The 27,322-nt window shown below is 44.3% G+C and overlaps 1 protein-coding gene across 1 annotated transcript in view; it reads right to left on the reverse strand.

Annotated features, from left to right (window-relative positions):
• Positions 1-3,872: 3,872 nt before the first annotated feature.
• Positions 3,873-27,322, reverse strand: part of LOC145359917 (out at first protein homolog) — a 43,459-nt gene continuing 20,009 nt past the window's right edge. Inside the window, exons 2-4 of the mRNA XM_080214782.1 lie at positions 10,629-10,763; positions 8,835-9,015; positions 3,873-7,063 (exon numbers count right to left, since the gene is read on the reverse strand). Coding sequence (XP_080070908.1) covers positions 6,798-7,063; positions 8,835-9,015; positions 10,629-10,763 — 582 coding nt within the window. The 3' untranslated portion in view covers positions 3,873-6,797. The remainder of the gene's footprint in view (positions 7,064-8,834; positions 9,016-10,628; positions 10,764-27,322) is intronic.

Below are 27,322 nucleotides of genomic sequence, written 5' to 3' on the forward strand. Positions count from 1 at the left end.
AGTCACCAACCGCCAATCCGAATAGCACCCATTGACCCCCACTCTCTGCCTCCTATTTGACAACCAGTCCTCTATCCACGCTAACACCCTACCCCCAACTCCATGCCCCCTGACCTTCCGCAATAACCTCTTGTGAGGTACCTTGTCAAACGCCTTCTGAAAATCAAGAAACACCACATCCACCGGCTCTCCTCTATCCACTGCCCTAGACACATCCTCATAGAACTCCAGTAAATTTGTCAGACACGACTTCCCCTTAACGAAACCGTGCTGCGTCTGCTCTATCAAGCAATTCCCCTCAAGATGCCTCGCTATTTCCTCCTTGATGACGGGTTCTAACATTTTACCTACAACAGACGTTAAACTAACCGGCCTATAATTCCCCGCCTTTTGCCTGGCACCCTTCTTAAACAACGGCGTAACATTAGCCGCTTTCCAATCTTCCGGCACTTCCCCGGAATCCAGCGACGTCTGGAAAATAACCACCAAAGCATCCACTATCACCTCCGCCATTTCTTTCAGAACCCTCGGATGCATTCCATCCGGTCCTGGGGACTTGTCCACAATCAGCCCCTCCAGTCTGTCGAGCACCACCTCTCTAGTAACAGTAATGTCATTGAGACCTTCCAGTCCTACCACCTTTCCATCTCTAACACCCGGCAAATTATTCACGTCCTCCTCCGTGAAGACCGAAACAAAAAAAGTGAGCAGCAACACACATAAATTGTGAAAGCTTCTACAAGTATGAAAAAAGAGATTAGTAAGGGTCAACATGGGTCCATTCTAGGCAGAGGCATGAAATATTAAGGGAAGTAAGGAATGACAGACACATGAAACAAATACTCCAGCTCTGTCTCTACAGTCAGGGATTTTAAAAATATTTGAGAAATAGTGGGGAACCAAAGATCTGATGAAGGTGAGGAACTCCAAGAAGTTATTAAAGGAATTTTTAAAATTCATTTATAGGATGCGGGTATTGCTAACTGGGCCAGCATTTATTGCCCATCCCTAACTGTCGTCCAGTGCATGTGAGAGTCAAGCATTGCTTTGGATCTGGAGTCACATGTAGGCCAGACCACATTAGGAAAGAAAGTCTGCTGTCCTAAAGGGCACATTAGTGAATTTTAATGGCAATTGACAATGGTTTCATGGTCTCCAGAGCATTACCCTGGGTCTCTGGATTGGGAGTCCAGTGACAATACCACTGTGCCACTGCAATCCCCAATTGCCACAATCACCACTGTAACTAAGAGTCAACCCATTGAATGTATGGTTCAATTCAACTCCAGTCACATTTCAGAAGTCACCAAAGTCACAAAGGACAAAGGGCAGTAGTCTTTGTAATGTGTCCATGAAATAATATTGCTCCTTTAAGCTTGAAAGAGAACAGCTGATATTTTCTGTACTCACTGCCTCAGTGCTGAGACCCATTGTTCCACGCTTAATAAATCTGTCCACAATTGACTGATGATCATGGAACAGGGTTTGATATTAGAACCTTTCTGGGGTTAACTGGTTGTGTACACAATGGGCTATTGGGATGCAATGCAAATACACAGTGAGGTACAGTCCAAATAGAACATAGAACATAGAACATTACAGCGCAGAACAGGCCCTTCGGCCCACGATGTTGCGCCGACCAGCTACAAAAACAATGACCCACTAGCCTATACCAATCCCTTTTCGTCCATAAACCTATCCAGAGATCTCTTAAACGCCCCCAAACTAGACGCATTTACAACCGCAGCAGGCAGGGCATTCCAATCCCTCACCACCCGCTGGGTAAAGAACCTACCCCTGACATCCGTCCTGTAGCTACCCCCCCTTAATTTAAAGCCATGCCCCCTCGTGCTATCCACAGATATCCACAGAGTGGATATTGGGGTAGTGTGAGTACACAGTGGGGTATTAGGATGCAGCATGTACACAGTGGGATACAGCACCTATATGCAATGGGGTATTGGTGTACAGTGTGTGTACACAATGGGTAACTGGGGTATCAAGGATATTGGGAAATGGCAGAAAATGAGGGTAGATGAGCCATAATTGTGTTGACATATGAACTCACAGTTCACTGGCTGGGAGCATTTATTGCCCATCCCTAGTTACCCGAGGGCAGTTGAGAGTCAACCACATTGCTGTGGATCTGGAGTCACATGTAGGTCAGACCGGGTAAGGATGGCAGATTTCCTTCCCCAAAGGACATTAGTGAAACAGATGGGTTTTTCCAACAATCGACAATGGTTTCGTGGTCATTAGTAAATTCTTAATTCCAGATTTTTTTTATTGAGTTCAAATTCCATCAGCTGCCATGGCAGGATTCGAATCCAGGTCCCCAGAACATTAACTGAGTTTTTGGATTAATAGCAATAATATCACTAGGCCATCGCCTCCCCAAATTAGGGAGAGGAGTAGGCCATTCAGCCCCTCAAGTCTGCTCCACCATTTAATAAGATCACAGCTGATCTGACGGTGACCACAACTCCCACATTCTGCCCATCTATAACTTTTAACTCCCTTGTTAGCCTTTAAAATATTCATTGACCCTGACTCCAACATTCTGTTGGGGAGAGAGTTCCAAAGATTCACAACCCACAGAGAAAAACATTTTTCTCATCTCCATCTTAAAAGGGAGACCTTTTTTCTAAACTCTATCTCCTGGTTATAGTCTTTCCCACACGGGGAACATCCTTTCATCATCTACCCTGTCACCCCCTCAAAATCTTATATTTCAAGAAGATCACCTCTCATTCTTCTAAACTCCAGTGCATACAGGCTGCACCTATTCAACCTTTCCTTGTAAGATAAGCCCATCCCATCCCAGGAATCAGTTGAGTAATCTTTCTCTGAACTGCTGCTAATGCACTTATATCCTTTCTTAAATAAAGGGATCAAATCTATACACGGATTTCTCAATTTGTTCTCATCAACGCCCTGCATAATTGTGGCAAAGTATCCCTTTTATATTGCATTCCCTTGCAATAAACAATAACGTTCCATTTGACTTCTTAATCACTTACTGATACTTCCCTGGATTCACATGCCAGAATACCCACATCCCACTGTGTTCTGAAATCTACTTAAATAATAATACTTTTTAATTCTTCCTGCCAAAGTGGACAAGTTCACATTTTGCCACATTATACACTGCCTATCATTTTTCTTCCCATTCACTTAACACATGTATCCCTTTGCAGAATCCTTCTGTCCTCTTCACAACTTATTTTTATTCCTACCTTTGTATAATCAGCAAATTTAGCAATCACACTTTCAGGCCCTTTCATCCGAGTCATTAATAGAAATTGTAAATAGTTGAAGCTTATCACCTATCTCAACAGACTCAAAGGGACGAATGGTCTCTATAGCTTCTATTTCTTACATCCTTATTTCTCATCAATTACTAAGTCTCTTTAAATAGATTTTTCCAGCTGACAGTCTCTCCCCAAAAGCCTACTAACTTCAAATCTCACTGACCTACCTACATTGGATCCTTATTCCCAACACATTGGATTGAAAATTTTCATTCTCTATCCCTAATTCTGCAGGTTCAGTTTAATGTTCTCTGTAATCAGCTGATCTGCTCATGGAGCTTTTCCCCTTTTTGTGCCATAAAACCTTGATTTTTTTTGTCAGATTCTCTCCCCTTCTGTCATTCTGCTGTAACCATTTGCACCTTCTCCCTCAACCCTTCTTATTCCTCTGCCTCTCCCTCCTGATATTCAGATCAATCTAACAATCAAGAATCAATTAATTCTCTGAATAGAAACAGAAATGAGAGTTCACACAGACTTAAAATCTGTGACAAAGAAACAGGCATCACCTGTGTAAGAATTTATTATTATTGAGCCTGATAAATTATTAGATATGAACAGTTATTTTTTTCAGAAATAAAGCAATCTTTTATTTTTATACATCATAATACAAAAATAATTTTGTTTGTTAGGACATTTCTGAAACACTGAACAGGGCATGAAGGCACTTTGTGAGATTCTGTGCAGTTATTGGGGTGAAGGCATTGCCACTGCTGTTTCACCCTGAAACATTTCCCCCATTGTCATTAACCCCAAAACATTCCTCCACAACCATGGTACCTCTAATCATTCTCCAGTACCAAATGAGCACTTCTTCAACATGTCAAAACATTGCCACTAACACAATGGCACCTTCCAAAGCCTTACTCACGCTATGACCCTCGGAATTAAACAGACATTAACTGTTATCTGTTCTCAGTCACATCATTGGCTCAACTTCTCAAACCCAAACACGTGAGAAGTGGTGATCATCTGAACACAAACTAATCTTGGAAACTGTGAATCATGTTAATCAGTATTTGTAAATGTCTCAAATGGAGGGAGTTGCTACTGTCAATAATCCAGAATCTTTGAGAAGCACTGCCCAGTATAAAGGTTTTTGCAAAGTATTAGTGGCCACAGACATTGGAGACCAGGAGAAGGTCTCAATAAAGCAATAAGAGAAATCCAAACCCACATTCTGAACTACAGGTGAGGAACAGGAATTGAAGAACCATCACCTGGGACCCACAGATTTAACTGTGATCTGTCAGTTTGGACTCAAAAAACACTCCCTCCCTCCCAGGCTGTGACCCATTGATGGCTCAAGAACTGTGAACACCATGACTATGAATATGGCATTGCATTATCAGTTAACACTCCCACTCAGGGCACTGGGTGATTCCAGATCGCACCATGTTCCAATCCAATGTCAATAACTAGAGGAGTAAGAAGTCTGACAAGACCCAGATCTAACAAAGTATGGAAACCTGGAGCCACTTACAATAGAACATATTCCTGTATTGTGCACAACCTCAAAGTATATCATGTAAAATGTTTAAAAGTTGAGTATAGCCAAGGCATCAATTCTCAAATAATAAAATGTTCTGTTCTGCTCAGTTACTGAAAACAGAACTGGAAATTGATTTGCAATCTGATACTCCTTTCACTTTTGGTGAAAGAATTCTAAGCTGGGAGGTTATTGAAGAGGATGTATACAACTCGCAACGTCTCTTACATACTCTGCATTCTGTAACCCACACATCTTGGGAAAGATTAATATTGATTTGAAAGGAACTGGATCTTTGGTTACTCAATCTCATTCAAGTTTCTATTTTATAAAAAAATTTCTCAAGGAACACACTGGTAAGAACAATCAATACTATGACAATAATAAAACTCTTTCCTTCGAACTATCCCTCCGACTTCCTTTATGTGATGAATAAATTCAGCTGTTCAAACTGAAATTCGAAAGGATTCTAACTGCTGGACACAACATCTGTAAATGAGACCTTATTCTTCAACCTCAGGAAATTCTGCTTAACAAGAGTTTCACAGGACGGATGTTTCACAAACACCATGTAAACGGAACACAAAATCTTTCTCTTTGTGGCAAATACAGAAGGTGCAAAGAACTGGAACTATATGAATCTTTAGGTTAAATTACAACAAAGAAACTAAAGGTGAATTAAAATATTTGGTGAAATTATAAATACCATTATTTCAGACAAAGATTCAGCACAGTTAAAGATTGACAGGCCAATCATAGCCAGGTTCCCAAAGCTGCACAATATTTTATACATTTAGGGAAATCCAACAGTGGCCAGCTGGTACAGCTCAGGCAAGAGACAAGAATCTATCGATTTACCACTGTGTCCTACAGCCCACTCTACTCTGGAGATTAATAGACAACAGGATAGTTAACTGCAGTAATTTCCTGCATTTCCTTCACACCAATGAATAATCCTAAACAGAAAACAATCACTGAGATTAGGACTTTACCAGATCATCTGCCACGAGCTTCTGAGATTAATCGACACAAAATAAGGACAAATCCGGGATCAGCGCGTGAGTCAAAATGACTGCCAACACACAGAAGATAATGATCAAACAGCAACATTAGGTAATCTGACATCCTAGCATCTCCATAGATAAAGAATTAGGATCCAAGATGATCACCGATTGTCTACATCTGAAAGACAAGATTCTGATGAAACATGCCTCGGATGAGCCATCCAACGGAATGAAGTTTTTCCAGGCTCGGATTGAATTCGTTGGTTGGTGACTCCAGTCACTGCCTCCACCCACCTCCCCATTGTCCAAGGCAATATCTAACTAGCTCACCAAACAGGAATATATTCAACAGAAATTAGCTTTGAAGATTAATGAGGGACCCAAACAGGTTTAAATTCAAATTCATTCCATTCATCAAATTCTTAGAAAACAGGACATTGGAATAATTGAAATATATTTCTAGAGGATCAGATTAGTGAGAATGCAATATTAATTAATCCTCTAAATTTCCAAAAGGTAACCAGACAATCCCATATAGACAGTAAGAATTCCCAATGGGGAGATAGTGTGAAATGTTGAGACCCCCTGTACTTCACAAAGCAGCAAGTGAAACTATTCAGGTTCTCTGAAGTTCCCAGAGTTCCTGAAACCACCCTTGGTCCATACAGGAGAGACAGCGAGAGACAGCGAGAGAGATTCATAGGCCTAACACCAGATCAAGTCTTGAAACACTGGCCTGGTAACCCTGTTAAAACCAGTGACCTCCCCACCTAGAATGACTGAGCAGACACCAGGATTCTTGCACTGAATGTTAATCTAATTCTGTATCAGCAAGGAGCTAGTCCATCCCATTCTCAGACCCATTCCCTCCCAAGCTTGGTCTATGAACTTGGATACTGCAATATCCATTTTTCACACAATGGATATGGGCCTCCAATCACATTCCCCCCTCCCACCCCCTCATCAGCACTGGGTAGAGGAGGTGGGAGAGAGCTACATGTCCTCATCCCACAGGCACAGCTGTTTCTGTGGGACATAGAAGTCGAACTGAGAGCATTTCTGGCAGCTTTTGATGCCACACTTGTAGGAGCTGGTCTTGCCTGTTGGGCCTTTTGTGCGACAGTATTTCAGGAAGCAGGGGTACCACTCAATACACAGTGCATAGCGGCAGATACAGCCTTTCCACCGATCCAGACTCACTCGACACCGTGGCACATCTTCTGAAACTGGCATTATTTCAAAGATTGAAGCCTCAATACCTATGGAGAATCGAAGGAGTAACAGGTCAACTTGGGATCAACTATCGAATGGACAATCCCACTTCACATCCACTTCCCCACCTTTAATACCCCAAAGACCCCCCCCTCCCCAATTATTATTCATCTCACTGACCTTATTCAGAGGCTAAAGGTCACTGTCAATCAGTTGCTCCAATACAGCAGCCAGCTTCCTGCTGTGAGGGCCAGGTTAAAATGACTCCAGTACTGACATTCTACATGAGGTTAGAGAAAGAGAATGAAGGAGAAGGGGCTTAAGGGATGGCGGAACCTGGGATACGTCACTGGAGCTATTTTTGTTCATGTGGAGGGTAAAGGTCAGCAAGGAGTGGTTAAACTGAATGGCCTACATAAGAACATAAGAACTAGGAGCAGGAGTAGGCCATCTGGTCCCTCAAGCCTGCGCCACCATTCAATAAGATCATGGCTGATCTGATAGTGGTTCAGTTCCACTCACCCGCCTGCTCCCCATAACTCTTAATTCCCTTACTGGTCAAAAATCTATCTATCTATCTGTGACTTAAACACATTTAACGAGGTAGCCTCCACTGCTTCAACGGGCAGAGAATTCCAAAGATTCACTACCCTCTGGGAGAAGAAGTTGCTCCTCAACTCTGTTCTAAATTGACTTCCCCTTATTTTGAGGCTGGGAATTGTGAATGAGATAGGGCAACATGGTGGCACAGTGGTTAGCACTGCTGCCTCACAGCGCCAGAGACTTGGCGTCCATTCTGGGCTTGGGTCACTGTCTGTGTGGAGTTTGCATGTTCTCCCTGTGTCTGCGTAGGTTTCCTCCCACAGCCCAAAAGATGTGTGAATTAGGTGGATTGGCCATACTAATTTGTCCATTAGTATCAGGGGGATAAGCAGGGATAAGTGGGTTATAGGGATAGGGCCTGGGTGAGATCTTTGTCGGTGCAGGTTTGAAGGCCGAATGGCCTCCTTCTGTATTGTAGTCTATGAGATAGTCTCTCTCTCTGGGTAGAATATCTGTAAGTGAGCTGGAGATCATTTGCGTGGATTTATGTTACAATGATATAAAATTCTGTTTCAGCCCCATCGGGAGTCCAGTTCTCAGCATCAAACCACGTGAAACATTCTGACTTTGGAGGTGGTGCAGTGACTGAGTATTCCGAGGGCTAAAAGGGTTACATTATGAAGACAGTTTTCATTGACTAGGCATTTATTTGCTCAAGTATAGAAGATTTATCTAATTGATGTGTTTAAAGTAGTTAAAGGATTTGATAGCATTGAAAAAGTGAACTATTTTCTCTGGTGGCGAAAGTCCAGAACCAGGAGAAATAACTTTAAAATCAGAGCTAGCCTTTCAGGAGTGATGTTAGTTAGCAGGCACTTCACACGGAGTTGGAAATAGGTCATGGAATCCAGATAATATCTAGAAGGAGGCCACTCGGTCCATCCAGTCAGCACGAACTCTCTGAAAGAGCATTCTACCTAGGCCCTATCCCTCTAACCCTGTGCATTAATCATGGGCAATTCACTTGACCTGCACATCTTTGGGGCGTGGGAGGAAACTGAAGCACCCTGAGGAAACCCATGCAGACATGGGGAGAACATGCAAACTTCACACAGACAGTGACCCACGGCCAGAGGCAGCAGTGCTGGAGGTCAACTAGAAATTATAAAACTGAGATTGATTGTTGGTGAAGAGTACTAATAGCAGGTCAACAGAATAAATTACAAGTGAATCATAAAGTAACAGAAAGAGTCTGCGTGGCTCTCATTCACAAACCTTTCTCCATCCAATGTTTCACATCGCTCTCTCTTGCATAGACAGCATCCATGGCCTCTGCACATAAATTGTTAATGTGAACACTCAGGGGGTTAGCTCTGCTGTAGTTCACTGCCACATCCATGTATAGGTGTTCTGGAGCTCGCTGTTCCTCAGCCACACGCACAGTCCTTGGATTCTTCTATATGGAGAGAGAGAGAGAGAAAGAAAATATTCAGCACTGGGAAGGTCGCACACGCTTCGGGAGGGAGTTGGCGGGGGGGGGGGGGGGCGCGCGGGGAGGGAGTGGTGGGGGGGGGGGGGGCGGGGAGGGAGTGGTGGGGGGGGGGGGGCGGTGACACAACAAAGCCATGCTTCAGAACCAAAACTTAAACAGTGCAGCAACTAAAGAAAGAGAATCAAATGTCATATCCCAGAAACAGGTCATTCAGCACACCAACTCTAAACCACTGTTTACACCTAATCCTATTTCGATAATGTATATTTATAAAGCACCTTTAATGGAACAAAGCATCCCAAGGTGCTTCACAGGTGCAGCACATAACAAAATGTAACACCAAGTTTATAAAATAACCAAAAGCTTGGTAAAAGAAATAGGGTATATGAAGGATCTTAAGGGGGAAAGCAGGGTAGAAAGGTGAAGATGTGGAGGTTGCCATTCAGGCAACTGAAAGGGTGACCAAAAATCAGGACTTCTCAAGGGGCCAGAATGAGATGAGCGCCGAGATCTCGGAGGCTGGAAGAGATTCTAGAGATAGGGAAGGATGAGAATTCTAAAATCAGGACATTGGTTGGGAGCCAGTGTAAATCAGCCGGAGCAGGGGACTGGGGCAAGAAGACATGGACAGGTGAGGTTAGAATGATCTCAGATTCAAAAGGTGAAATTCCTCGAGCACTCTCTGTTCCTGCTCTCACAGTCATTCCTTCTGCTCCTTCCTTGTTCCCAGAGCGCTTTCTCCATTTCTGCATCATCTCTGCTCCCAACAAAGATGGAAAGGCACTGCAATGAGAAGCAGGCACAATCATCTTACTGATAACTATAAATAAATACTTCTTACATGCAGCACCTTCTGTGTGAGTGTTTTAGAGAATGATTTAGATGGGGGTCTGTGATTACCAAACCATTCAAAATGAGGTTCTTCAAACAAAGTTTGAGAACCATTGCTACAGTCTTATTCTAATGGACTCCTGGCTGTTCTCCCGTATTCCACCCTCTGAACCTTCCAGAATTAACAACTCTGCTGCCGGTGTCGTAACTCACAACAAATCCCATTCCCTGATCACCCTTGTGCTGACCGACATCGGCTCCTAGTCAGACAACATCATGATTTTATAACTCTCATCCTTGTTTCTAATCCTCTCTCTCTCTCTCTCTAATCTCCTCCAACCTCACATTTCTGAACTCCTCTAATTCCAGTCTCTTGAACATTCCCAAATTTTAATGGCTCTACCAGTAAAGGCTGTACCTTCATCTGTCCACACCCAGATCTCTGCTAAGCTTCCTAATCTAGCTCTTGTCCTTTAAGATGCACCCTAATCACATCTTTGACCAAGTGATTGGCTATCTGCCCTATTCTGGCCTGTGGCTTGACGTCTAATCCTGATTGATAATGCTCCTGTGAAGCACCTTGGGATGATTATGTTAAAGATGCTATATAAATACAAGTTGTTGTTAGAGTGATACAAAACATTACACTCATAGCTACCAATTGGAGCAGTTCAGAGAGGAGACAGAGGAAGAGGAAACAGGAAGGAAGTTTCAGGGAGCTGTAGTTTCTGGTAATTCCACCTCACCTGTCGCAGCTTGGCCATTGATTCACTCGGAATAATTTCATTCTTGTGGAGCCTGGTAACGAAGCACAAACCCTGGAACTGTTTCTGACCCCGTTCCAACTCCCCCAGGATCAGGGAACGGATAATCTTCACATCCTGGGAAAACGGGTGGACAGAGAAAAATATTATTCTGCTTATTCTTTCATAGGATGTGGATGTCACTGGCTACATCAGCATTTATTGCCCATCCCTAACTGTCCCCAACAAGTTCATAAAATCCCTACAGTGCAGAAATAGGCCATTTGGCCCATCAAGTCAGCACCAACTCTCTGACAGAGTATCTTACCCAGGTCCTCTCCCTCACCCTATCCCCGTCACCCCACACAACCATCACCAATCCACTGAACCTACACATCTTTGGACAGTGGGAGGAAACCCATGCAAACACGGGGAGAACGTGAAAACTCCACACAGATAGTCACCGAAGGCTGGAATCGAACTGGGACCTGTGAGGCAGCAGTGCTAACCACTGTGCCAACATATTATCTTGGTGATGAGGTGCCTTCTTGAACCACTGCAGTCCATGTAGTGTAGGTACATCCACAGTGCTCTTAGGGAGGGAGTTCCAAGATTTTGACCTGGGACTGTTAAGGAACAGTGATATACTTCCAAGTCGGGATGAGAGTGACTTGGAGGGGAACTAGCAAGTGGTGGTGCTCTCGGGTTTCTGCCGCTCTTGTCCACAAGGTGTTAGAGGGTTTGGAAGATGCTGAGTTAGAACATAGAACAATACAGTGCAGAGCAGGCCCTTCGGCCCACGATGTTGCACCGACCAGTTAAAAAACAATGACCCTCTAACCTAAACCAATCCCTTTTCATCCATAAAACGGATCTCTTAAACGCCCCCAAACTAGGCGCATTTACAACTCTTGCAGGCAGGGCATTCCAATCCCTCACCACCCTCTGGGTAAAGAACCTACCCCGACATCCGTCCTATAACTACCCCCCCTTAATTTAAAGCCATGCCCCCTCATGCTAGCTTTCTCCATCCGAGGAAAAAGGCTATCACTATCCACCCTATCTAAACCTCTAATCATCTTATATGTTTCAATAAGATCCCCTCTTAGCTGCCTTCTTTCTAGTGAAAACAACCTCAAATCCCTCAGTCTCTCCTCATAGGACCTCCCCTCCATACCAGGCAACATCCTGGTAAACCTCCTCTGCACCCTCTCCAAAGCCTCCACATCCTTCCTATAATGTGGGGACCAGAACTGCACACAATACTCCAAGTGCGGCCGCACCAGAGTTGTGTACAGTTGCAATATGACGCTGCGACTCCTAAATTCAATCCCCCTACCAATAAACGCCAAGACACCATATGCCTTCTTAACAACCTTATCTACTTGATTCCCAACTTTCAGGGATCTACGTACACATACACCTACATCCCTCTGTTCATCCACACTATTCAGAGTCCTCACGTTAGCCCTATACTCGACACATCTGTTATTCCTACCAAAGTGAATTACCTCACACTTCTCCGCATTAAATTCCATCCGCCACCTCTCGGCCCAGCTCTGCAACCTGTTCTTGCAGTCTACTTGGTAGGTGGTACACACTGCTGTCATTGTGCATTGGTAATGAAAGAGAGGCAATGGTTAAGGACTGAGGAGCAGGAGGAGGCCAAGCCTGCTCCACTATTCAATAAGATCATGACTGATCTGCTTGTGGACATAGAGACGTATGAGATAATGAAAGGGATAGATCAGGTAGAGGTAGAGAGATTCTTCCCACTCAGAAAGGATAGCAGAACTAGAGGGCACAGCCTCAAAATAAGGGGGGTGGGGCGCAGTTTAGAACAGAGTTGAGGAGGAACTTCTTCACTCAAAGGGTGGTGAATCTCTGGAATTCTCTGCCCATTGAAGTGGTGGAGGCTGCCTCGCTAAATATATTTAAGTCTCGGGTAGATAGATTTCTGACAGACAAGGGAATTAAGGGTGATGGGGAGAAAGCGGGAAAGTGGAACTGATCCACTTCAGATCAGCCATGATTTTACTGAATGGCGGGGCAGGCTCGAAGGGCTGGATGGCCTACTCCTACTTCTTAAGTTCTCACTTCCAATTTCCTGTCCGCACCCCATAACCCATGACTTCCGTTCCAACAAAAATCTGTCTAACTCAGCTTTAGCAAATTAAATGACATCTCCACTATCTTCTGGAGAACAAAATTTCACATCCTAATGACTTTCAGAGAAAAAAATTCTCATCTCTAAAAAGGAGACCTCTTATTCTTAAATGTCCAAGTTCTAGCTTCCCCCACAAGAGGAAACATCCTCCTTGTATCATCCTATCAAATCACCTCAGGATGTTATATGCTTCAATATGATCCTTTTAAACTCCAATGGATATAGGCCCTGCTTGTTTAAGCTCACTTCATAAAATAAAAGCCCTTCATCCCAGGAATGAGGCAAGTGAACCTTCTCTGAACTACTTCTAAAGCAATTGTATATCTTTCAAATAAGGAGATTAAAACTGTGCACAGTACACTAGATGTGGTCTCACCAAGGCCCTGTAGAACTGCAGTAAAGCTTTGCTAATTATATATTATGTTCCTTTTGCAATAATTGCTAAAATGCCACTTGCCTTCCTAATCATTTGCTGTTACCCGCATACTCATTTTGTTATTCCTATATCAGGACATCCAGATCCCTCTGAACTACCCAGTTCTGTAACCTCTCCCCATTTCAACAGTATGTTGTTTTTCTATTCTTCCTGCCAAAATGGACAAGTTCACATTTGTCTGCATTATGCTCCATTTGCCAAATTTTTGCTCACCCACTTCACCTGTCTAAATCCCTTTTCAGGTTCTCTGCCTTCTCTTGACAATTTGGTATCAGGGCAAATTTAGCTACCATACACTTGCTCTCTTCATCCAAATGTTTGACATAAATTGTAAATAGTTGAGGACCTAGAACTGATCCCTGTGGCACTTGAGGTACAGCTTGCCAACATGAAAAATACCCATTTATCTCTGCTTCCTAATAGCTAATCAATCATTTATCCATGTCAACTTGCCCACTCCATCTCTCCTCTCTCCCCCCACATCATGAGTTCTCATCTGAGTGGTAACCTTTGATGTGGCACAGTAAGCGTTTTGAAAATCCATGTACAAATACATTTACAGATTCCCCTTTATCCACCTTAAATGTTACTTCATCAAAAAGATTAATTAAATAAGATTCCACTTTTAAAAAGCCATGTTGGTTCAGTGTGGTCACACTGTAACTTTCTAAAGATTCTGCTATAAAGTTCTTAATAAGTGATTCTAGCACTTTCCCAATGACTGGTGTTAGGCTAATACTTCTATTTAAAAAGAAAGATAAAGAGAAAACAGGGAATCATAGACCAGTAAGCCTGACATTGGGAGTGGGGAAGTTCCGAGTAAAATGAATCACAAAAACTTTGTATGCTTCAAGAGTTTTCTGTTTTTAGTCAGAATTTCCATTACCCAGAAAATACTGGAAGTATTCAGCCAATTAGACACATTGGTGGAGAGAGAAACAGAGATAAACGTTTCAAATCAGTAACCTTTCATCAAAAATTCTTATAGGCTAGGGGATTAAGGGTTATGGGGAGAGGGCGGGAATGTGGAACTGAGACATGACAGATCAGCCATGATCTTATTGAATGGCGGGGCAGGCTCGAGGGGCTAGATGGCCTACTCCTGCTCCTATTTCTTATGTTCTAAAAATTGCCACGATATCAGGGATTAAGGTTTAAAACAATTTCAGGAAAGGATCTGATCAGAAATCTCTGTCCACTGGATGGCGCCAGAAACCACCAAATTTTCCCCCTCCCACCAATTTCTCCCATTTCTACTGTCTCCCACCCCACCCCTCATCTCACTCCCCTCTCCCACTAATCCATTTGACCATTAAACACCAATTAAAATTACATAGAAACCTGGGGAGCAAGTCTACGTTCTGGGTAATCTTCAGAGCTGCTAACTGGATAAACTCAAACCCAAAATGGGTTTCCTCCAGGTGCTCCTGTTTCCTCCCACAGTCCAAAGATATGCGGGTTAGGTTGATTGGCTGTGCTAAAATTGCCCCTTAGTGTCCAGGGATGCGTAGGTTCGAAGGATTAGTAGGGATATGGGGGTAGGACCTGGGTGGGATTGTGGGTGGTGCAGACTTGATGGGCCAAATGGCCTCTTTCTATACTGTAGGGTTTCTATGATTTTCTATGATTCTATGACTATGAAAATGAGCTTTCTCACTCCCAAAATTCCTCTTTTTAAATTCAGCAAAATCTGTCATTTTGCAGCTTCCAATCTGACATCATTTCCTGCTATCAGTAAATCACAAAAGCCTAGACTCAGGTTCCAGAGAAAGAGATAACGCAGAGGGTTTTTAAATTGTTATTACACTCATTTGAATATTGGCTGGACTGACTCACAACCAACAGATATTCACAAGGCTGGCTCCCTTCCCCATCACCCTCCCTCTGGCTGGAACTCTGTACTTGCCCTGAATTCAGGGGCAGTTCATTAGAAAGCTCTAGGCTCACTCAACTCAGAACTTGAAAGATTTTATTTTATATAAAATTATTACTGTCTTTGATCAGTTCCTGACTCCACGTCACATTTTGAAACCTCGTCTGTTATCAAACATTTTGAATGTTGAAAGGTCCAATAAGCAGCAGTTAATGAGCAGATAAGAGTCTGAGGCAGAAGCAGATCCATCTGGAAAGTCCCTGCAAATCCCAAACTACAGCAAAAAGTAGCTTCATTCATGGAAAGGGGCAACAAGTCAGTGAGCCTGGCCGGGGTGGGGGGAGGGGGACAGGGCTCAGCATCTCCACCTAATTTCTCTCTCTTTAACTTGATGAATAAAAATGAAAGTAGATGGAAACAGTCTGAGGAGCCAGTCAGTAAGTGAGAGAATATCCAAGGAAAGAAGATTGTGAGGAGGGAAAATTATGGATTTTAATTCTCAATCACAGAGTAAAATAAGCAGTGATATTTCTATTTTTCACAGATGAGGGTTGGCAATAGGGATGGGATTGAGATTTGGGAGAGTTTGAAAAAGTACATTGCAGCTAATCAAATACGGAGAGGGCATTCAACTTTGAGACGGAGCTCAGGGAACAACATGTTACTATCTGACTCAGGCCAGTGCACAATCTAAGAGCCATTCCTACAGCTGATGCATTTCCCCATTCTCTATTCCTCACCTCCCTCAAAACTATCCCTGAAGGAGCCATTGATCACCCTCTTTATAGCCTTTGGAGAAGAATGGGTCTGATGGCAGTCCAGAAATGAGATGTGAAACTGAATTGTTACAGTGCAGAATGAGGCTGTCCAGCCCATCATTTGTGCCCCAGTTCTTAGAATCGCACAAGCTGAATCTCTCTGCAACCCTGCACGCAATAGTGAAAACAAAGGCAGTGGTCACTCTCAAAGGGTATAGGTCAAGGGAAAAGAGTCAAAGGTTCAAGTGTATCCACCAGGAACCAAGCAAGATGCTGGCGTGGGAGGGGGATGGGAATGTACAAGTAATATTCCACATTGACTGTGATCAGCAACAGCTAACGTACATGAGGATTATGACATATTTGGACTCTGACCTTTGAACCTACTGAGCAGGAAGGGAGCACAGAGAGGTGGAAAATGAAAGTGAGCTGGGTAAAAGTGAATGCTGAGATGCTAGAAAGCTGCTTAGAGCCTCAGTGCCCTTGTGGATTGAGAACTTCCTCCAGAGCAACATCCTGAACATCTGCTAGAGAATTCTGAGGGCCCCCCTCACACACTGGCAAACCTCACACAGGGAGGGAGGAAGGGAGGGAAGGGACAGGGGGAAGGCGTAGCACCTCATATAGGGGAGCAGGGAGGAGAGAACCTCACACAGGGGAGCTGAGGGGGGATGGGGTAGAAAACATCACATGTGATTGGGGGTGGGGGGGAGGCTGCTGCCACACTCTGGGAACCACACTAGTCTGGAGGACTTTCAATAATTAATTACCTGTCAGGACAGGATGCAGGACAGAGCCCACAGCTGCAGCATCTCATACAGACACCCCCCACCAACCCCCAATCATTTCAGTTTCCAGCTTCCTCTCTGGTGTCAAGTTTCAACAAGATCACTGCTCACAGACAGATGGGTGGGTAAATTCCAACACTTTAGTTCCAACATCCACTAGGCCCAGCCTCAGCCTAGGTGCCTATGGCCAGAGAAAGGTCACAAGGCTGCACTGCAGAGAGTTCTCAACGTTGCTCCAAGCAGTCACAGAGCTGGTCATTCAGTCTGGGACAGAGTGTGAAGAGTAAAATTGTTGATACGTTTGATCCCGAGTGGGAAACTTGTGCACACAATGGACCCGTGTCTGACTCTCACTCAGAGTGAGCTTTCTCGGAAATCTGATGAGCCAATAGCCACAATGTGACCTTTGGATTAGGGAACTGAAAACAGGGGAACCAATGCTGGTCCCAAAATCTTTGCACCCACCTCCCATGACTCCTCTCCTATTCTTGCAACATTCTTATGGGATCTTTAACATCCACTCAAGGGCAGACAGGGCCTCAATTTAACATCTCACGTAAAGACAGCAGCTCTTTGTGAGGACACTGAGATCTCCAACTGGATTACAGCTCAACTTTCTGAAGTGGACCTTGAATTTAGAAGTGAGACTATCTGTAGCCAAGAGAAAGCTAACACTGGGCTTGTGTCTGGCACTCTGATTTCTTCCACTGAATTCTGCTCTATGGTCCTGGCTGTGGTTTCGAGCAAGCTCTATTTTCAGATCCACCATCGAGCCAGGCATAGGCACCACCAGCTCCAGATCCTTAAACTGCACAACACCACTCAGTACCATCAACTCACAGTATAGGGAGTTCTAGTATTCCACTGACTGATCTAGAGCCCCTCTCCCTCTTATAAAACACATCACCCCCTCCGCCCCAACTTGTCAGAGTGACAGTGAAGTGACTTATGTCCCTCTTGAGGTTACAAAGATGAGCAGTGGGTGTAAGAGTCCCCCAGAACCTGCAGAAGTGGATGGAGATTGATTACTCCATGACAGTGAATGAGTTAACAGCATGTAAACATGTCACACTGCAATTCCATTCTTCTGCCAACGGTGGGGCTACAGCATCTCTTGGATCTACAGAGAGAAACTCCTTGACTTGAACATTTCTATTTCAGAAAGTAACTATAAACTTTGTTACTTAAATTTAAACGTTATCAAATCAACACTGTATACACAAATATAGCCTGAATGAGTGGCTTTGGATGCTAAATGACCCTCCTCCAGTTATCCTCCTCACTTTTTAAGTCTTAGCTTTAGCATATTTCAGTTACATCTCAAAATACCAACAGTATCTGAAGGACAATCACTTTTTGAGAGTTTCTCTGCCCCTGATAACCTGCTCTTGGAGAGAACTCAGGAATTACAGATAGCTGTCAATCTATAGAAATTCCCACAAGCCTCTGACTGACCTCATGGGATATTTGTTTTGAAGCTTTAAAGGAACGGGTTAAACTTTTAAACCACCCAAATATCAAATAAACACTTCAATTCAGAATGAACTGGAATTTACAAACTGACAATCAACAGATTGCTGCAATAAAGTTTTACAAAAGGTCATTCTGAAAATGCTCCATCACAGAAAACTATTACAATATCACTTTGCAAATAAGATCAAATGTTCTGAGCTTGAAAGAAAGCAACACAATAACAGCACCAATTACAAGGTAGTGGGTTAACTAGTTAATCATTGACTGGATAATAAATTCATCACAATATTAAAGATTTACATTAATATATACCTAATGCCAGTTAAATATTAACACACTAATTCTCTGAAAGACGTCTTGCAGTAAAATATTAAAAGTCTGAGAAAACACGAATGAGAAATTCCAGCTCAACTGAAGTTACTGCTACCATCACTTTGGACTGGAGGCAGAATTAGTGGTTTCACAACAACTCCAGAATTACTCCAGTGAGTACTGGACCGCTCTCTCTCATTATAGAACCGTGCAGTACCGGAGAGGCCCTTTGGCCCATTGAGTCCACACTGACACATTAGAAACACCTGAACTCCCTCCCACCTAATCCCATCTACCAGCACATGGCCCATAGCCCTCAACATTGTGATGTGCCAAGTGCTCATCCAGATACTTTTTAAAGAATGTGAGGCATCCCGCCTCCACCATCCTCCCAGGCAGCACCTTTCAGACCATCACCCCCTCTGGATAAAAAGGTTTTTCCTCACATTCCCCCAACGCCTCCGGCCTCTCACCTTGAACCTGTGTCCCCTCGTGCCTGAGCCTTCAACCAAGAGGGAACAGCTGTTCCTTATCTACTCTGTTCATGTCTCTCATAATCTTGTACACTAATGAGGGCACAGGATGTGATATTCAAAGAACAACAAAGAAAATTACAGCACAGGAACAGGCCCTTCGGCCCTCCAAGCCTGCACCGAATGAATTAAAACCCCCTATCCTTCCAGGGACCATATCCCTCTATTCCCATCCTATTCATGTATTTGTCCAGATGCCCCTTAAAACTCACTATTGTATTTACTTCCACTGTCTCCCCCGGCAGTGAGTTCCAGGCATCCACTACTCTGTGTAAATGAACTTGCCCCATAAATCTCTGTTAAACCTTGCCCCTTGCCCCTTAAACCTGTGCTCCCTAGTAATTGACTCTTTCATCTTGGGGAAAAGCTTCTGACTATCAACTCTGTCCATGCCTCTCAATCTTGTAGACTTCTATCAGGTCTCCCCTCAACCTCCGTCATTCCAGTGGGAACAAACCAAGTTTCCCCAACCTCTCCTCATAGCTAACGCCCTCCATACCAGGCAACATCCTAGTAAATCTTTTCTGTACCCCCTCCAAAGCCTCCTCGTCCTTCTGGTAGTGTGGTGACCAGAACTGAACACCATATTCACCACAAAAGTGCAGCCTAACTAAGGTTCTATAAAGCTGTAACATGACTTGCCAATTTTTAAACTCAATGCCCTGGTCGATGAAGGCAAGCATGCCGTATGCCTTCTTGACTATCTTCTCCACCTGCATTTCCACTTTCAGTGACCTGTGTACCTGTACACCCAGATCCCTCTGTCTATCAATACTCTTAAGGGTTCTGCCATTTACTGTATATTTCCTATCTGTATTAGACCTATATGTTGTATCTGTGCTTAACATGACCTGGCCACCAATTTCAAATGTTTAATAACACTGGAATTTCAGATTGTCTCGTGGATATGAAGTGTTGGGTGTCTTAAAATCAGTAGGACTAGGGGGCACAGCCTCAAGATGAAAGGGGGGCGGTTTAGAACGGAGTTGAGGAGGAACTTCTTCACTCAAAGGGTGGTGAATCTCTGGAATTCTCGGCCCGTTGAAGTGGTGGAGGCTGCCTCGCTAAATATTTTTTAAGACGCGGGTTGATGGGTTTTTGATAAGAGAGGGGATTAAGGGTTATGGGGAGAAAGCGGGAAAGTGGAACTGAGCAGCGACAGATCAGCCATGATCTTATTGAATGGCGGGGCAGGCTCGAAGGGCTAGATGGCCTACTCCTGCTCCTATTTCTTAAGTTCTTATGTTCATTATGGTAGACAAGTCCCCAGGGCCAGATGGGATCTATCTCAGGATACCATGGGAGGCAAGGGAGGAATTAGTTGAGGCCTTTCACATATCTTTGCATTTCTTTTGATCACAAGTGAGGCTCCAGAAGACTGCAGAATTGCCAATGTTGTTCCTTTGTTTAATAAGGGAAATAGATAATCCCGGTAATTACAGGCCGGTGAGCTTGATGTCAGCAGTGACAAATTTGTTGGAGAAGATTCTGAGAGACAGGATTTATTCACATTTGGAAGTGAATGGACTTGTTAGTGACAGGCAACATGGTTTGTGCAGGGAATTTGATGACTGAGTTTTTTGAGGAGGTGACAAGAATGATTGATGAGAGAAAGGTGGTGAATGTTGTCTACATGGACTTTAGCAAGGCATTTGACAAGGTCCCTCATGGCAGGCTGATACAAAAGGTAAAGTCTCATGGGATCCATTGTGTGCAGGTGGCATGGTGACACAGTGGTTAGCACTGCTGCCTCACAGCGCCAGGGACCCAGGTTCGATTTCCGACTTGGGTCACTGTGTGCAGTCAGCACATTCTCCCAGTGTTTGAGTGGGTTCTTCCCATAGTCCAAAAGACATGCTGGTTAGGTGCATTGGCCATACTAAATTCTCCCTCAGTGTACCTGAATAGGCACAGAGTGTGGCAACTAGGGGATTTAAACAGTAATTTCATCACAGTATTAATATAAGTCTACTTGTGACACTAATAAATAAACTTACAACTTAAAATTAGATGGATACAGAACTGGCTTGGTCATAGAATATTGATGGAAGGGCACTTTTCAGAATGGAGATCAGTAACTAGTGGTGTTCCACATGGATCAGTGCTGGGACCTTTGTTGTTTGTAATGCATACACCATTTATATATATATAAAAATAAATGATCTGGGGGAAAACGTGGGTGGTCTGATTAGTACGTTTATGATTGACACAAAAATTGGTAGAGTTGCAGATAGTAACAAGAATTGTCAAAGAATACAGCAGGATATAGAACAATTGCAGACTGGGACAGAGAAATGGCAGATGGAGTTTAATCCAGACAAATGTGAGGTGATTCATTTTGGAAGATCAAATTCAGGTGCGAATTAGACTGTAAATGGCAGAACCCTTAGGAACATGACCACACAGACAGATCTAGGTGTACAGCTCCACAGATCTTGGAAAATGGCAGCACAGGTGGATAAGGTAGTCAAGAAAGCATACAGCATAAGAACATAAGAAATAGGAGCAGGAGTAGGCCATCTAGCCCTTCGAGCCTGCCCCGCCATTCAATAAGATCATGGCTGATCTGAAGTGGATCAGTTCCACTTTCCCGCTTTCTCCCCATAACCCTTAATTCCCCTGTCTATCAGAAACCTATCTACCCGTGTCTTAAATATATTTAGCGAGGTAGCCTCCACCACTTCAACGGGCAGAGAATTCCAGAGATTCACCACCCTTTGAGTGAAGAAGTTCCTCCTCAACTCCGTTCTAAACTGCCCCCCCATTATCTTGAGGCTGTGCCCTCTAGTCCTGCTGTCCTTTCTGAGCGGGAAGAATCTCTCTACCTCTACCCTAACCATCCCCTTCATTATCTTATATGTCTCTATAAGATCCCCCCTCATCCTTCTAAACTCCAGCGAGTACAGACCCAGTCTATTTAGTGTCTCTTCATAGGCCAACCCCCTCATCTGTGGTATCAGCCTAGTGAACCTCCTCTGCACTCCCTCCAAGGCCAATATATCCTTCCGCAAGTGCGGCGACCAAAACTGCACACAGTACTCCAGCTGCGGCCTCACCAGTGCCCTGTACAGTTGCAGCAAGACCTCCCTACTTTTATATTCTATCCCCCTCGCGATAAAGGCCAGCATCCCATTCGCCTTCTTGATCACCTGCTGCACCTGCAGACTGGGTTTTTGCGACTCGTGCACAAGGATCCCCAGGTCCCTCTGCACAGTAGCATGCTGCAGCTTTTTGCCTTTTAAATAATAATCCCTCCTACTATTATTTCTGCAAAAGTGGATAACCTCACACTTGCTAACATTATACTCCATCTGCCAGGTCCTCGCCCACTCGCTCAGCCTATCCAGATCTCTCTGCAGACTTTCCACACCCTCCACGCAACTTGCTTTTCCACTCATCTTTGTGTCATCAGCAAATTTTGTTACCCTACACTCAGCCCCCTCCTCCAGATTGTCTATATAAATGGTAAATAGTTGAGGCCCCAGCACCGATCCCTGCGGCACTCCACTAGTCACCAACCGCCAATCAGAATAGCACCCATTGATACCAACTCTCTGTTTCCCATTAGACAGCCAATCATCTATCCACGCTAATACCTTACCCCCAACTCCATGCACCCTAACCTTCTGTAGCAACCTTTTGTGAGGCACCTTATCAATCGCCTTTTAGAAATCCAAAGGCACCACATCCACCCATTCCCCTCTGTCTACCGCACTAGTCACATCCTCATAAAAATCCAATAAATTCAGAAATCTATCTACCCGTGACTTAAATATATTCAATGAGGTAGCCTCCACCACTTCAATGGGCAGAGAATTCCAGAGATTCACCACCCTTTGAGTGAATAAGTTCCCCCTCAATTCTGTTCTAAACTGCAGCCCCCCCCCCTCCTTATTTTGAGGCTGTGCCCTCTAGTTCTGGTTTCCTTTCTAAGTGGAAAGAATCTCTCTACCTTTACCCTATCTAGCCCCTTCATTATTATGTAAGTCTCTATAAGATCCCCGCTCAGCCTTCTAGACTCCAACGAGTACAGGCCCAGTCTATTTAATCTCTTCTCATAAGCCAATCCCCTCATCTCCAGTATCAGCCTCATGAACCTTCTCTGCACTCCCTCCAAGGCCAATATATCCTTTTGCAAATAAGGGGACCAAAACTGCACACAGTACTCCAGCTGCGGCCTCACCAGTGCGCTGTACAGTTGCAGCAAGACCTCCCTGCTTTTATATTCTATCCCCCTCGCTATAAAGGCCAGCATCCCATTCGCCTTCTTGATCACCTGCTGCACCTACAGGCTGGGTTTTTGCGACTCATGCACAAGGACCCCCAGGTCCCTCTGCACAGTAGCATGCTGCAGCTTTTCACCCTTTAAATGATAATCCCTTCTCCTATTATTTCTGCAAAAGTGGATAACCTCACACTTGCTAACATTATACTCCATCTGCCAGGTCCTCGCCCACTCACTCAGCCTATCCAGATCTCTCTGCAGACTTTCCGCGCCTTCCACACAATTTGCTTTTCCACTCATCTTTGTGTCATCAGCAAATTTTGTTACCCTACACTCAGCCCCCCTCCTCCAGATTGTCTATATAAATGGTAAATAGTTGAGGCCCCAGCACCGATCCCTGCGGCACTCCACTAGTCACAAACTGCCAATCAGAATAGCACCCATTGATTCCAACTCTCTGCTTCCTGTTAGTCAGCCAATCCTCTATCCACGCTAACACCTTACCCCCAACTCCGTGCACCCTAACCTTCTGAAGCAACCTTTTGTGAGGCACCTTATCAAACGCCTTCTGGAAATCTAGAAACACTACATCCACCGGTTCCCCTCTGTCTACCGCACTAGTCACATCCTCATAGAAATCCAATAAATTTGTTAAACACGACTTCCCCTTCACAAATCTGTGCTGCGTCTGTTTGATCGAACCGTTCTTTTCTAGGTGCCTCGCTATTTCTTCTTTGATGACAGATTCTAGCATTTTTCCAACTATGGATGTTAAGCTAACTGGACTGTAGTTACCCGCCTTTTGTCTGCTTTCTTTTTTAAACAGTGGCATAACATTAGCCGTTCTCCAATCTTCCGGCACTTCCCCAGAGTCCAGCGAATTTTGATAAATAATTACTAAGGCATCTGCTATTTCTTCTGTCATTTCTTTCAGAACCCTGGGATGCATTCCATCCGGTCCCGGGGACTTGTCCACCTTCAGTCCCATTAGTCTATCAAGCACTACCTCTCTCGTGACAGTAATTGTATTAAGGACCTCATCTCCTACCATCCCTCTATTTTTAATATCCGATAAGCTATTTGTGTCCTCCTCCGTGAAGACCTACACAAAAAACTTATTTAAAGTCTCACTTCATTACCCACCGTTAAATCCCCCCCCTCGTCCTCCAAGGGTCCAACATTCACTCTAGCCAGTCTCCTCTTCTCTATATATTTGTAAAAACTTTTACTATAATTTTTTATATTTAGAGCTAGTTTAGCTTCATACTCTATCTTTCCTTTCTTTATCGCTTTCTTAGTCGTTCTTTGTTGTTTTTTAAATCTCTCCCAGTCTTCTAATCACCCACTATTTTTAGCCGCTCGGTATGCACCGGCTTTTAATTTAGTACTCTCCTTTATTTCGTTCGATAACCATGGCTGGTTATCCCTTCTCTTACAGTCGTTCTTTACCATCGGAATATATTTCTGCTGAGTACTGAAAAAGATCTCCTTAAAGATCCTCCACTGTTCCTCAGCCATCCTACCAACCAATCTGCGCCCCCAATCTACATTCGCCAATTCCGCCCTCATCTTATCATACTCCCCTCTGTTCAAACAGAGGTCACAGGTTCGGGACCCTACTTTCTCACCCTCCATCTGCATCAGAAATTCAACCATACTATGATCACTCGTCCCAAGAGGATCCCTCACAAAAAGATCCCTAATTCTACCTGCCTCGTTACACAACACCATATCTAAGACAGCTCGCTCCCTCGTAGGTTCTGTTACATACTGTTCAAGGAAACTATCCAGACAGCATTCCAAGAACTCTTCCTCAAGCCCACTGCGTCCGACTTGAGTCAACCAATCAATATGCAGATTAAAATCCCCCATAATTATTGCCATTCTGTTTTTGCACACATCAATTATTTGCCTGTTTATAGCCTGCCCCACCTCAAAGTTATTATTTGGGGGCCTATAGACCACACCCACCAGTGACTTTCTCTCCTTACTATTTCTTATCTCCACCCACAATGATTCCGCTCTTTGAATTGCTTGATAGAGCAGACGCAGCACGGTTTCGTTAAAGGGAAGTCGTGTCTGACAAATTTACTGGAGTTCTATGAGGATGTGTCTAGGGCGGTGGATTGAGGAGAGCCGGTGGATGTGGTCTTTCTAGATTTTCAGAAGGCGTTTGACAAAGTACCTCACAAGAGGTTATTGCAGAAGGTCGAGGGACATGGAGTTGGGGGTAGGGTGTTAGCATGGATAGAGGATTGGTTGTCAAATAGGAGGCAGAGAGTGGGGGTCAACGGGTGCTATTCGGATTGGCGGATGGTGACTAGTGGAGTGCCCCAGGGGTCTGTGCTGGGGCCTCAGCTTTTTACCATTTATATAGATGATCTGGAGGAGGGAACCGAGTGTAGGGTGTCAAAATTTACTGATGACACCAAGATTGGGGGAACGGCAAATTGTGCGGAGGGTGTGGAGAGTCTGCAGAAGGATCTAGATAGGCTGGGCGAATGGGCCAGGAAATGGCAAATGGAATTTAATGTTGGCAAGTGTGAGGTGGTCCACTTTGGTAGGAAGAATGGTAGGAAGGACTATTACTTACGGGGCGAAAAACTGCAGCAGGCGACGGTGCAGAGGGACCTCGGGGTCCTTGTGCACGAGTCGCAAAAACCCAGCTTGCAGGTGCAGCAGGTGGTCAGGAAGGCGAATGGGATGCTGGCCTTCATAGCGAGGGGGATTGAATATAAAAGTAGGGAGGTCTTGCTGCAGCTGTATAGGGCATTGGTGAGGCCGCAGCTGGAGTACTGTATGCAGTTTTGGGCGCCGCACCTGCGCAAAGATATTTTGGCCTTGGAGGGAGTGCAGAGGAGGTTTACTAGGCTGATACCAGAGTTGAGGGGGTTGAGCTATGAGGAGAGGCTGAATAAACTAGGCTTGTACTCGTTAGAGTTTAGAAGAATGAGGGGAGATCTCATTGAGACGTATAAGACGATGAATGGGATGGATAGGATAGAGGTGGAGAGACTCTTCCCGCTCAAAAAAGACAGTAGGACTAGGGGGCACAGCCTCAAGATAAAAGGGGGGCGGTTTAGAACGGAGTTGAGGAGGAACTTCTTCACTGAAAGGGTGGTGAATCTCTGGAATTCTCTGCCCGTTGAAGTGGTGGAGGCTGCCTCGCTAAATATTTTTAAGACGCGGGTTGATGGGTTTTTGATAAGAGAGGGGATTAAGGGTTATGGGGAGAGGGCGGGAATGTGGAACTGAGCAGCGACAGATCAGCCATGATCTTATTGAATGGCGGGGCAGGCTCGAAGGGCTAGATGGCCTACTCCTGCTCCTGCTCCTATTTCTTATGTTCTTATGGACCCTATATCTTCTCTTACTACCACCCTGATATTATCCTTTATTAACAGAACTACCCCACCTCCTTTTTCCTCCTGTCTATCCTTCCTAAATGTCTGATACCCCTGGACATTCAGTTCCCAGTCCCGGTCACCCTGCAACCACGTTTCTGTAATGGCCACTAGATCATACCCATTTGTGCTGATTTGCCTGATGTGTTTGTGCTGATGTGCATGCTTGCCTTCATCGGCCATGGCACTGAGTATAAAAGTTGACAAGTTATGTTGCAGCTGTATAAAATTTTAGCTAGGCCGCATTTGGAATGCTGTGTGCAATTCTGGTCGCCACACTATCAAAAGGATGTGGATGCTTTGGAGAGAGTACAAATAAGGTTTACCAGGATGTTGCCTGGTTTTGAGGGTTTTAGGTTTGAGGAGAGGTTGGATAAACCTGGATTGCTTCCACTGGAAAGATGGAGGCTGAGGGGCGTTCTGATAGAAGTTCCAACAGATTTGTCAAGCATGTTTTCCCCTTTGTCAATCCGTGCTGACTTTGTTTGATTATATCACTGCCTTCCAAATGCTGAACTATGACATCCTTGACAATGGATTCAGCAACTTCCCCATTGCTGACGTTCAGCTCACTAGTCTGTAGTTCCCTGTTTTCTCTCCATCTCGCTGCCATGTTTGAGCCTCTCGGTTGCTGTTCAGTGAAGGAGACACAAGTTCTACTTCTTCATAAACTACCTTTATGTTTCTGATCCAACTCCACATACAATTCTCCACCAATGAGGAGAGAC

The sequence above is a fragment of the Carcharhinus amblyrhynchos genome, chromosome 29 (genome assembly GCF_965287045.1).
Source record: "Carcharhinus amblyrhynchos chromosome 29, sCarAmb.v2.hapA, whole genome shotgun sequence".
NCBI classification, from domain to species: Eukaryota; Metazoa; Chordata; class Chondrichthyes; order Carcharhiniformes; family Carcharhinidae; genus Carcharhinus; species Carcharhinus amblyrhynchos.